At 34.2% G+C, this 13,759-nt stretch overlaps 2 protein-coding genes across 2 annotated transcripts; one reads left to right on the top strand and one right to left on the bottom strand.

The window, feature by feature from the left end:
* The first annotated feature begins 836 nt into the window (after positions 1 to 836).
* On the top strand, positions 837 to 10,369 carry LOC104902295 (putative ABC transporter B family member 8). The gene is made up of 9 exons (XM_010690018.4): positions 837 to 1,301; positions 2,256 to 2,310; positions 2,542 to 2,720; positions 4,107 to 4,564; positions 5,375 to 5,915; positions 6,029 to 6,208; positions 6,311 to 7,606; positions 8,703 to 9,118; positions 9,819 to 10,369. Exons 1-9 carry the CDS (start codon positions 1,065 to 1,067, stop codon positions 10,174 to 10,176), a joined length of 3,720 nt encoding a protein of 1,239 aa, XP_010688320.2. The 5' UTR covers positions 837 to 1,064; the 3' UTR covers positions 10,177 to 10,369.
* A 709-nt stretch (positions 10,370 to 11,078) lies between these two features.
* LOC125492222 (pseudo histidine-containing phosphotransfer protein 2-like) lies at positions 11,079 to 12,832 on the bottom strand. Its single transcript, XM_048634256.2, has 5 exons — positions 12,682 to 12,832; positions 12,453 to 12,521; positions 11,706 to 11,777; positions 11,353 to 11,425; positions 11,079 to 11,234 (listed from the first exon to the last, which is right to left on the bottom strand). Exons 1-5 carry the CDS (start codon positions 12,813 to 12,815, stop codon positions 11,139 to 11,141), a joined length of 444 nt encoding a protein of 147 aa, XP_048490213.1. The 5' UTR covers positions 12,816 to 12,832; the 3' UTR covers positions 11,079 to 11,138.
* Positions 12,833 to 13,759: the final 927 nt, after the last annotated feature.

The following is a 13,759-nucleotide window of genomic DNA, read 5'->3' as shown; positions in this document are numbered from 1 at the left end:
CGCGACTCGCGACGTTGCTTCTGCCTCGCTGCTCCAAAACTGAACTGTCGCACCTCGCGACATGGGTCGCGACTCGCGACCGAGCTCCCTCCTGGTTCAGCTCCTTCGCGCAAGTCACAACTTCCGTTTAAAAATAATGTACCGTTTCATGTTTTCACGTTTATCAATGTTTTATTTCAAACATTAATATCTCTAATTATCAATAAGTACAAATTATAATTAAAATAATATATATTGAGACGAATCTAACAAGATCTCATGTGAGTATGTTTTTCCTAAAATATAAATCACCAAAGACAATCAAAGTGCAAGATGTGAATAGTAAACACTATACAAATAGTGCAACTATTTCTAAATAGAGGAAGTATGTACCAAGGCAACTATTTTATTTTTGTAGGTGAGATAAAGTAAAGGTAATTTTAAGCAACTTAAATAAATTAAGTAAAAAATTAATTTGATGAGAAATTTATCTGAAAATTTCAAGAGTTTAAACATAATTTTTTAATCCAAATTCTAAAACAACCTAAAAGATATTGGACTCTCTAAAATGAGTCAGGTTAGCCAGATCGAGTCAGTTTATGTTCGATAATGATCATTTTAGTATGAACATGGAGCGTACTTGACATGGCCAACCTGTTTTAGAGAGTCGAACCCACTATCATTAAACAAATAAGTACAAAGTATAATAAAACAAAAATTATGTTTATAATTAAATGTTGGACGTAAGCCCACATAATGCTCATGCTTGAGTAGGTTTGTTAAAGGTTGCTTTCATAAAAAGCCCTTATAGCTTTTATAGCTTCTATAAGTACTATGTATATATTTCCCTTCTTTTGAGCAAAATTCATAGCTCATAACAACCCATCACTCCATATATATATCTCTTTTATCTCCTAGCTACTTTCATAGAATGCCTAATTAAGCTACTTTCTACATTATATTGTTGCAAATTAACTTGCAATAGGTAAATTCATAGTAGAAGTGTATTACATAAATGAATTAAGTAGCTTATTAAGCTATCTAGCTAGCAACTAAGAACAAATTATAGTGTAAAACTATACATAATGGAGGAAGAAAAGGTAAGAAATCGAAAGAAGGAACGAAAATCGGTTGGATTAATCATACAATATGCAGATTGGATCGACTATCTTCTGATGATTTTTGGTGCTATTGGAGCTATATGTGATGGAATGTCTACAAACTTCTTGTTGATTTTTGCTAGTAGGATTATGAATAGTTTAGGCTTTGGCCAGAACATCCAACAAGATAATGCTAGGAACTTCATGTCTGAGGTTGAAAAGGTTAGTACTATTAATAGTATATGCTTCATGTTTTTCTTGTAACAAATAATATGATTGGTACAAACTTATAAAGCATAAGTCAATTACGGCGTGTTTGGTAGTTGGTTATAAATGGTGGTAATCGGAATGAATTTGTGTGTAAATTTATGAAGAATATCATTATCCATTTTCATGGTAATGCTAATTTATCCTAAAGTCTCCATTTTCTTTCTTGAATTTTCATTCTCATCCAATACCAACTTGTAAGTGGTAATGAAAATTGCTTCCCCTTGGAACAAAAACACAAGTTTAAGGGTGAGATTGTTTCTCCATGGAGAAAAAAATGTCTCCTCATGGAGATTTTAAAGGTGCTTCGCTAATAAAATTACACTTAAAATTCATTCACATTATTACCGCAATTTATTAACGACTACCAAACGGACCGTTAAGGTAAATTATCACCTATATACATATCAAAATATCTTGACTTAGCTCTTAATATTTTAATATATCAAAGTTTGAGAATATTCACTGCTATGAGGGGTGAAGCCAGGCTTGATTGTGGAAGGGGGAACAGTTTAACAAAGAATTCTAAACATGCATGGTTGTAGATGGGGTCAGTTTACCAGTAAAACAAGATACAACCTGTGATTACCAATTTACCATTGGTTTTCTTCAACGCTATGTTGGAGACTGCAGGGGCCATGGCCCTCTTAGGCCCCAACATAACCTCGCCACTGACTACGTAATCAACGATATTAATGGTCTAACAGCAGGATTGTTACTAATAAGCATGTAGAATTGCTAGGACGACCATGCATAAATTCTTAAAAGCATATACTGCTCAACGTAAGAGGAAACCGTAATATCCTATATATTATGCACTAGGAATTCATCCGTTTGTTTGTTTGTTTGTTTGGAATTTATTGGACTGAACTTTGCTAATTTGTTCAATTTTCCTCTTGATTATGACAGTGTAGCTTATACTTTGTCTACTTGGGACTAGCAGTCTTTGTTTTAGCTTTCATGGGTAAGTCATTTACGTACTATTTCATCTGTTTCATTTTACAGTTTCCGTAATTAACTTAAATGTAGAAACCATAACAAGTTTAATAAAGACAAATCAACAAGATTGCGCCTAAAATATAAATACCTAGAATTTTTGTACTGGAATTATATGTGAGACATAAAATATTCTCTTGTTGTATTTAATTTGAAACAGATGAAGTATGTTTAATTAGTTAATGGAAAATGCTTTCAGAGGGGTATTGTTGGAGCAAAACTGGCGAGCGACAAGTGTTGAAGATTCGATACAAGTATTTGGAAGCTGTTCTTAGGCAAGAGGTGGGATTCTTTGATTCACAAGAGGCTACTACTTCTGAGATTGTCAATAGTATTTCTAAAGATACTTCACTCATTCAAGAAATTTTAAGTGAGAAGGTATGTAATTATATATGATTATAATGATTATTTTCGATATAAATTCATATCAAGTACATTAGTCAAGCATATAATATAATTATTCAATTTATCAATTAGTAGATCTCATTCATTTAGTAGAGCATGAAGCTTTAGAATAAGATAAAAGTTGCTCCGAAAAATTCTACTCCTAAGTCGCTATTATTTGGACCAACGCAATTACTATACCTTAGGGTGTATTGTACACATGGTACGAGGAAGCGATACTTCTATATGCTAACAAAATAGCACATTTATGATTTATGTATTTACATGAAAATTTTGTAATAATGTATGAAATGTAGAAGCCTTTCTTTATCTTATTGTAATGCATGAAAAAGACAAAAAAAAAAAAAAAGCTTTATAATTAGCTATAGTGATTATTAACCTATACAAGCTTGTATACTCATGACTATATATTTCTCATTTGGAGGCCGGCTCCATGAAAATAGTCATTGATACACTATGCACAGGGTATACTCGGATATATAATACAAGCGGTGTAATTAAACCGCCTTCGATCATCAAGTATATTTTCTTAGGTAGATTAAATGATGTGTAAGTCCACCTAGCTAATCAGATCAGCTTATGTGCTCTCATCTTTGTGTTCACATTACTACATTGTGAATAATTGCTTTTCTTAATTATTTAGATGCTCCCCTTTTTCTAGTAGTACTCTACTTTGGATCTGTATAAGTTTTCTCTTTTCCTTTCTTATTTCTAGATTAGCTGTGGAAATGGTAGATTGTCATAATGTGCCAATTGCTAGTGTGTTTTGGATCATCTCAACATTATTTTTCAAATTTTTTCTAAATAAAATTTTACTAATATGCTGCAAAAATTTATGAAGTAAAAGTATTTTGTTCGTTATCGTTGCATGTTTTCAGTTTTCAGTTTTTATTCTCAAAACCAAAAACAAAAATATGAAACCCAAAATACTTAGGCCCGTTCGTTATCGTTTTTTGTTTTCAATTTTCAGTTTTTTTGAAAACTAAAAACCAAAAACAAGAAACCAGAAAAAGTGGTTTTTACTTTTTAGTTGTCAGTTTTCAAAATCATCATGTTCCTAATAAGTTTGACTAATTTTTTATTCATTATAGGGCATATATCATATGACTTTGAAAATCAAAAAAATCAAAAAACAGAAAACCACTATAATACTGAACGGCCTTAGTTTACAGTTTTTTATTGTCAGTTTTTAAAATTGATATATTTAGCGTAAGTATGACTAATTGTGCATCTATTATACCCCTTATATCATACGACTTTTACATTCATAAAACGAGGGGATTGGAAACTCTACATTTTGAATTTCATTCTGCCATACATGAAAAATAATACCTTTACTAATATCTTGGGTAATTTCAGGTGCCAATATTCTTGATGCACTCATCATCATTCATATCAGGAATAGCATTTTCTGCTTACTTTTCATGGAGACTAGCATTAGTAGCCTTCCCAACAGTGATACTCTTACTAATTCCAGGTATGATCTATGGAAAATACCTTCTATTTTTATCCAAGAAATCCTACAAAGAATACAGCAAAGCCAACAGCATAATAGGAGAGGCCTTAAGTTCCATAAAAACAGTGTATTCCTTCACTGCTGAGACGACGATTTTGGATAAGTACACTCTCATCTTGGATCAAACAATGAAGCTTGGTGTTAAGCAAGGGATTGCCAAAGGACTGGCTGTTGGAAGCACAGGGCTTGCGTTCGCGATATGGGCATTTCTTGCTTGGTATGGAAGTCGATTGGTTATGTACCATGGGGAAACTGGTGGCAAAGTTTATGCTGCTGGCATTACATTTATCATGGGAGGAGTGTAAGTTATATATAGCTAGTGTATTGTGTATAGTGTTCCTTCTTTATGCATGTTGCTTGCCATGCTATTCATGCATATTTGATGCAAATATGCATGATTGTATTTGCTTTCTTTCATGTAACTGATAGAGTATAAATCTATTCCTGGTGCATCAACCATCAGCTAGAGTATAAATCTATTCCTGGGGCCTCAACCATCAGTTTAAGCTTTTGGTTGAGTTGGTCCTTTGACATGGTATCAAGAGCCAGCGTGACAAAAAGGTCACGGGTTCGAATCTCATCAACCCCTCATTTCTAGGTGGAATATTTAGCGCCAGTAACATATATGGAGTATACTTATAAAACCCAAAATTTTTGATGTTAAACATAGGTACATAATTAAGTATATCATTGGTTGCATCTACATTGCCTATATAATGGCATGTTGCAGCCAATTTGTTGGTGATATGAGGCTAGTTATCCTTCTCTAAACAAGATTTATGAAGCAACTATATATAGATGAAAAATAGCATAAGTTTATCATGCTAGAAGGATATTGTTTTGAAATTCTTTGATTTGATGTGTTTCTATACAGTGAAATATACTTCCACCATTTTTTAGTTCTTTCAAAATCAGATTCTTATGCTTGTAGTTTGTCAACCCACAATTTCGACCATGAATATCTCTGAGTGTTTACTGCTTAATTATTCCTAAATTAAGTTTGTACTTGCAATTGCATAATCTTGAAATCAGTGATTGATTATCATGACTTTCTAATACAATAATCTCAAACCATTGACATACATGAATGCAACTTAATTTATGCATGCAGATCACTTGGAAGTGCATTACCAGAAATGAAGCACTTCACAGACGCCTCAGTAGCAGCATCAAGAATATTCAAGAGGATAGACCGGACTCCATTAATCGATGGTGAGGCTGAGAAAGGCCTTGTGCTAGACACCATTCAAGGGGAGATACAATTTGAACGCGTTAAATTTATCTATCCCTCTCGTCCTGATACTGTCATCCTCAGAGATTTCGACCTGAAAGTTGAAGCAGGGAAGACTGTTGCCCTTGTAGGAGCAAGTGGGAGTGGGAAATCTACTGCTATCGCGCTACTTCAGAGATTCTATGATGCTAATGATGGTGTTGTTAAGATTGATGGCATTGATATTAGAAGATTGAAGTTGAAATGGCTTAGGGGACAAATGGGACTTGTTAGCCAAGATCATGCCTTGTTTGGCACTACGATAAAAGAGAATATCATGTTTGGTAAGCTTGATGCTACTATGGATGAAGTTATTAGTGCTGCTCAAGCTGCAAATGCTCATAACTTCATTAGGCAACTTCCGGAAGGCTATGAAACCAAGGTATCTTATTTCCTAATGTTTAGTACATAATCCCTCTGTTCTCTAGTAGTTGTTGCTATTGTTGTATTCTTGGCTTTCTAGTACACTAATCATGTCTTTGTATGATGAGATAGATTGGTGAAAGAGGAGCACTTATATCAGGCGGTCAAAAGCAAAGAATCGCGATTGCTAGAGCAATCATCAAGAACCCTGTAATTCTTCTCCTAGATGAAGCAACAAGCGCACTAGATTCAGAATCCGAAACTATAGTTCAAAACGCCCTCGATCAAGCTTCACTTGGAAGAACAACTCTAGTAATACAGTCTCACTTCTCACATTCTTTCGGCATCTTAGAAACATAGTAAATCATGAAGATTATTATAATCTAACATGCTGATCAAATTAATGATGAACAGGTAGTTGCGCACAAGCTGTCCACGATAAAAAATGCAGACTTAATTGCAGTACTCAGCAATGGCCAAATCATGGAGATAGGATCACATAAAGATCTTATCAAAACTGACGGCCATTATTCGAAGTTAGCAAAAATGCAGAAACAACTCAGCTACAATGACATGGACCAAAGTTGTGAACCAAGTGTAACTTCTTCAGTTCCTAGGAGTGCAGGAAAGCTAAGTACAGCAAGATCAAGTCCTGCTGTATTTACTACACCATTACCTGATCTTGAAGATGTAGAATCATCAAAGAATTCCCACATTCCACCTTCTTTTTCGCGTCTTCTCTTACTTAACTTGCCCGAATGGAAACAAAGCCTAATTGGAAGCCTCTCAGCAATAGCCTTTGGAGCAGTGCAACCTACTTATGCTTTAACAATAGGATCAATGATATCAGCATTCTTTGTGGAAAATCATGAAGAAATGAAGTTAAGAATCAGAAAATATTGCCTCATTTTTTCACTTCTTTCTCTGTTATCAATCACATTTAACCTTGTACAACACTCGAGTTTTGCCTACATGGGGGAACGCCTTACCAAGAGAATCCGACTCAAAATGCTAGAAAAAATCCTGAGTTTCGAGGCTGCTTGGTTCGATGATGAAGTTAACTCTAGTGGATACTTATGCTCTAGGCTAAGCAATGAAGCTACAATGGTAAAATCCTTAGTAGCTGATAGAGTTTGTCTCCTTGTTCAGACCATGTCAGCTGTAACCATTGCTATGATCATGGGATTAGTCACAGCTTGGAAACTTGCACTTGTTATGATCGCGGTCCAACCCATCACCATCCTTTGTTTCTACACAAGAAAGGTGCTTCTCTCTAGCATAACGAACAACTTTGTGAAGGCACAAAATTCAAGCACCCAAATCGCGGTTGAGGCAGTTTATAACCATAGGATAGTCACTTCTTATGGGTGTGTAGGAAAAGTACTCGGGTTATTCGATGAAGCACAGAATGAGCCTAGGAAACAGGGGAGAAGGAAGTCTTGGTTAGCTGGGATTGGTATGGGTTCTGCTCAAGGATTAACATTTATGTGTTGGGCATTGGATTTTTGGTATGGTGGGAAATTAGTTGAAAAAAAGGAGATTTCTGCAGGAGATGTGTTTAAGACTTTCTTTGTGTTAGTGAGTACTGGTAAGGTTATTGCTGAAGCTGGGAGTATGACCACTGATCTTGCTAAGGGTTCAGCTGCTGTTGCTTCGGTTTTCGACATTCTTGATCGACATTCACAGATTCAGGGGACATCAAATTCTCAGGTAATTAGTAACTGCAAGTCTTTCTTTTAGCATATACTACACGAGTATCTTTAAGCGCCTGTTCGTTATCGTTTTCTGTTTTCATTTTTTTTTGAAATTCAAAAACCAGAATATGAAAACCAGAATAAGTAGTTTCCAGTTTTTGGTTTTAAGATTTTAAAAGTCGCGTGACATAGGTTGATGTTGAAAAGCGGACATTACACTTTTTTTTGTGGTTCTCATAGTTTTCAAAAAAACTCATATGGACTCTAAATTTATATATTTCTTCATCATTACAATGTAGAGGTGTTTGTTCAAAGAAAATCTCTATTAAGGGTAAGGTGGCATTAGACATTCAACTTTTAACCTACTAATGGTAAAAAGTGACCTATTATTTGAAATAGCCTAAAATACATACGTAACATAGTAATTGAGGATGGAGGGAGAATTTCGATTCAAGTCATATATTCATTCATGTATGCCTTTGTTGAACTATGCCTTAAATTATTTATCTGGCGTTAGGATCAACCTAGCACGGGGTCTCGCTAATAAGGATTACAAGAACTTTTCGGTATATGTTTTTTAATATATCGGGCCTGTTTTAGTTTCGGGTTTAGGCTCATCTGTTTAGGTTAATTAATATACTTCCTCCGTTCCATAATAAGTGAAACACTTACTATTTTAGAACGTTTCAAAATAAGTGAAACATACCTTAAATGGAAAAAAGAAAGTGACAAAATGACAAGAGTACCCATCATAAACTTGTGTAATTTGCTTTTCTCTCTCCTACTTTTGACAACATAAAAGGGTATTTTATGACTTTTTGGCTTTTGAAAGTGATGTTTATTAAATCTTGTGCCCAATGCCTATGTTTCACTTATTATGGAACGGAGGAAGTATAAACCCTAGTATTGACATGTGCCTCCGTATTACTGTGTAATTTGTACTCTCTCCTAAACCTAATAAAAACCGTTTCTCCTCTACATATGGACATAGATTACACATTGTTAGTGAACCATGTTAATTCTCGTGTCAATTGTCCATTGTTATTTTTTTCGTTAATTGCATCTGTCACAACAGTCTTGACAAATATTCATGTATCATTGTGTAAATTTAGGGTGGAGGAAGCCCACCAGGGACAAAACTAGAAAGGATTACAGGAAGAATAGAGCTAAGGAAGGTGGACTTTGCATATCCGACCCGTACCGAGAGCCCGATCCTACGCGAATTCAGCCTAGAAGTGAAGCCAGGGACGAGTGTAGGGCTAGTAGGGAAGAGTGGGTGTGGAAAATCAACAGTAATAGCCTTAATTCAGAGGTTTTATGATGTTGATAGAGGTGCAGTCAAGGTAGATGGGTTGGACATAAGAGAACTTGATGTGGTGTGGTATAGAAAACATATGGCACTTGTTAGCCAAGACCCTGTTATTTATTCAGGTACCATTAGAGATAATATTGTTCTTGGCAAGATTGATGCTACTGAACATGAAGTTGTTGAGGCTTCAAAGGCTGCTAATGCACATGAATTCATTTGGTAAGTAGTAATTGCTTTATTTTTTGTACTTCCTCTTCTTCTTTTTTCACACAATTGGTAGATGGTGGGCTAGTTTCTACCATTGGAATGGTGGGCTAGTGTTGGAATGGTGGACGATTCTCCTTTGGTGACCTTTATCTTTATATTTCTTAGTTTGTTGGGTTTTTTCACCAAATACCCCCGACAAATTACAAAATTCACAATATACCCTCAATATTTCAGAAATGCACCGTATACCCTTGAGTTTTCGAAAACGTGCACCACATACCCTTTTCCTAACTGTCGTTAACCCACCATTAGCTTTATTTACGATTTTGCCATCATTGAGCCCTAACCCTAGCCCTTACGCTTATCCTACCCCTGCACCCTTCTTTGTTTCTTTGTTCATTGTATTTCCTTTTGTGTTCATTAGGTTGAGTGGTTGTTCATCAAATATTTCCTCATATATTCATCTTTTTTTCTTGTTATTCATTGATGATTCATATGTCTATTGAGTCTCCTGTGTTATTCTTTTATTCTACTTTCATCTTCATGTTGCTTAGTTTGTTCATTTGAGGATGTTGTTTTGTTCATTGTATTATAATACGAAACTACGCCGAGTCTACCATCTAATTTGCTTTTTACATGTTGCAACTCCTATGAAGATAATGAACATTTTGCTATTTTCTTATATGCATAAACTAATTCATTTGATATGCAGCTCTCTTAAAGAAGGGTATCAAACAGAATGTGGGGAGAGAGGAGTACAACTATCAGGAGGTCAAAAGCAAAGAATAGCAATAGCAAGAGCAATACTTAGGAACCCAACTATCTTATTACTTGATGAGGCTACTAGTGCTTTGGACTTGCAATCTGAGAGGTTAGTCCAAGAAGCCCTGGACAGAGTCATGGTGGGCCGAACCACCATCGTGGTGGCTCACCGACTTAACACCATCAAAAGCCTCGACGCAATCGCCTTCGTCGAGGATGGCAAGGTGGTGGAGCGTGGGACTTACACCCAACTCAAGCATAAGCGTGGAGCTTTCTTTAACCTTGCTAGTCTCCAAACCTTGACTTGAGGAATGTAAACTAATTTTGACTAGGCCAGTATTAATCATGTTCTTTTGCTTATTAGACCTTTACCTACATTGCATAAATGTATAGTACTATAGTTATAATTTTAGCTACATATTCTCTATGTATGCAAGAATTTTGGTTAGTCCTGAGGGAAGTTGTAAAGTCATGATCGGTAAATGTGTTAGTATTATTTGAGATGGCAGGTGTCGACGTGTGGTATGGTGAAACTCGGGGCCAAACACGATTTTTTGGATGTAGATATAGATCCATATCATGCCCAAACTCATAGGATTAATAATTTTAGAACATCGATCCACAGACTCTATCATATCTAGGTTCAAAGTGGCCTAGGCCCTCAACTTATTACTTTTCTTTTTAACTCGACTTTTTTTTTTATCTTCTCTAACTTCTTTTTATATGTATACGACAAAACTAAAGTATGATATGAGTAACGATCATTACATGACGGAAGAAGCATTACCATTCAATAAAATGAAATATCATCATGAATTCCGCATTTATAGTAACATAATACAAAAATTATTGAAAGAGACGGTCTAATTTTAACATAAAAGTAGACCAAGTCATTAAATGGATTAAACTAGTCACCGAAAGAATTATCCTAGTCACTATTAGGCTAATTCTCTTTTTAACATTGGGCTTACCATTGCCTAATTTTAATTTAAAAGTAGGCGGTCTCTTACAAGACAAACTGAACATAATAAGGATCCACAACTTGCAATTTGGCAAAAACAAGCACAAATATAATTTAAACTTATTTCATAGGAATTCATAATTTCACTAAGTACTAGAACAAACAATTCAACAAGCCACTGATAAAACAAAGCAACTATCAAAATACATAACATAATAGTTTTAGACAATACAATAACATGAAATCCAAACTTTATTTTTATGATTATTGTTAACTTCTCTATATAAGAAGTTACTCATATGTGTTATCTCAATCATTTATGTCATTGCTGTCAATGCTTTCCGCATCTTCATGATTGTCTGATGCTTCATCTGGAGGATAATCCATTCTCAGCTGGCGCAACAGCTAATTAAACATAGATTAAGAGTATATAAATACATAATTAATCATGCAAATATATAAAATAATTGCTACATATGATCAAATTTAGTTTGCAAGAGATGATGTATGAAAAAAAATTAACCTCAGCATAAGGTTCAAGGTGCATTTTTAGGGAAGCATGCTCCACTTTTATCTTCTCAAATGCTGCATATAACCTGGTTTTAAGAAAATGTATAGAAAATACATTAGTTACACGGACTTTTCAATTCACCTTAAGTACTCGTGTCATATCCTTGATACTAGGACATGGACACGGACACTTTGACACTTCGTTTAGGGCCAAAATCATTTAAAATTTTCATAGAATAGTCGAGTCAGACACTTGGATACGTACCCGTATCAGACATTGGTATTTTCTATATTTTATCATTATAAAGATTGTGTATTTGGATGAATAAATTCAAGTGGAAACCAAGATCAAGTTAGATAAATAACCCATCAAATCTTTTGGCCTTGAAAACGTCTAACATTTCTCCAACAATTGCGTGAAGCTTTGCTGCTCCCATGCTGCATAGATGTAAGAAAGTGATGACAAACATGCATAGAAGAAATTGCTGATTCATAACTGTCATATACAAATGATGAATATTGCAAGTGCCATATTAAGTGATTTTAAAGATGCATGGGGGTACATTTTTCTATAAACTTTCTAAAATACCTTCAATTTTTTGGCAAAAATCTCTAAAATACCAATCATTCTTTTCCCAAATTTAAAAAATGTCGTGATTTTGAAACCCTTGAATAAAGTAAAGAGCTAGATTGGCTAATTACCTAAAATTTTAAGCAACTAATACGGGTGAAATGTCGATAATTTCTTACGTCAATCTATTTGGCAACACATTTAAGTTATCTTAAATGAGTAGGTGCTAAAAGTTTAAGTCACCAAAAATAAATAGTCGTGTTTGGCGAGATAAGAGTATAAATAAAATTTAAACTCAAAAATTGACTAAAATTGAGTTGCATCTCAATTTAAGGTGCTGAAATTTTCAGTTCCTTTCAGGCTTTCAGCTACCTTATCGGTTTGAACTCTATTTCATTTTATGTTCTCAAACATAGCCTAGGCATAATTTTGCTTTTGTTATTACTAGTAGTATAAGCTAGTGGACTCTTCAAGGTAATTAAATGCATGCATGAATATATAATTCTATGTAAATTTGTAATTATATATGGATTTTCACATACCTAGCACTACCTCCCTTTAGTTTATGGATCAAGCGCTCCACATTTCCAAGGTCAAGAGGTTTGGTGTCTCTGAAATATGTACATGTAATTATTCATGATAATTAATAATAATACTGACGATAGGAATTAAGCTTTGAGAAAAGAGAAAAAAAAAGTATTTTATAAGAAACTTTTTTGCACAAATAAGACTAGAAATCATATAAATTAAAAAAAAATAGTTTCTAATTACAAGATTTGCTCCAATTCATCCATGTAGGCTGCTGATGATGAAAAGTATGTGCCAATGATGTTCTCGACAAAGTTAGGTTTGGTGTCTTCTAAGAACTCCAGATTATAGAAGTACTCATCTAGAATGCCCTGCATGCATGTAAGAAATTCAATTTTAGGGTAATACACGCGATTTACGTTTGGAAACATAAACTGAAATAGAGTTGAAATAGAGCTGAAACTGATAAGGTAGCTGAAAGGAGTTGCATGAACTGATAAAGTAGCTGAAAGTGTTGAAATTGAGATGGTATATTTGATAGCAACTTAATTTCATTCAATTTTTGAACTTAAATTTATTTAAGCTCTTACCCCAAACACGACTATTTATTCTAGCGACTTAAACTATTAGCACCTACTCATTTAAGTCGACTTAAATGTGTTGTCAAACAGATTCGTTTAGTCTCAATGCATAATAATTGAATTCATGTTTGTTGTACAAATGTAAGTGTTAAAATTATGCTTTGGTATAATAGCAGATCAATATGAGCAAGTCTAAAACTTCTTGGCCCAGCCTAATTTAATGGATTTAGGTAGATTTTTTTTTCCGCCCCAAATTTGATAAGAGTTTATCTTGTAAGAGACCGCCTACTTTTAAATTAAAATTAGGCAATAGTAAGCCCAATATTAAAAAGAGAATTAGCCCGATAGTGACTAGGTTAATTTCTTTCGGTGACTAGTTTAATCCATTTAGTGATAAGTCTACTTTTATATTAAAATTAGACCGTCTCTTTTAATAATTTTTGATTTGATAAATCTGATCTTGGCTCACAATGGGATACCTTTTTAGACAAAATCTTGGTTAAACTCGATCCATGATCAACTCTAATTGATAACACTATACAATTAAACAAATAATAGCTGAACATTAATCACCCTTGAATGACTAATGAGTAATTAATTAAAAGGCCATTAATTAGTTAATGCACAGTAAAATTAAAGTTATGTCTATTGTCATAGACTTATAATTAGATTAGAAGCAGCCACTTAAATTCTTTAAAATTACAAAACTAGATCACATAAGACAACATAATATGGTAAAG

This window comes from Beta vulgaris, chromosome 8 (genome assembly GCF_026745355.1).
Source record: "Beta vulgaris subsp. vulgaris cultivar EL10 chromosome 8, EL10.2, whole genome shotgun sequence".
Lineage (NCBI taxonomy): Eukaryota > Viridiplantae > Streptophyta > Magnoliopsida > Caryophyllales > Amaranthaceae > Beta > Beta vulgaris.
The sequence above is the reverse complement of the archived record's forward strand: the minus strand, read 5'-3'. Positions and strand labels throughout refer to the sequence as shown.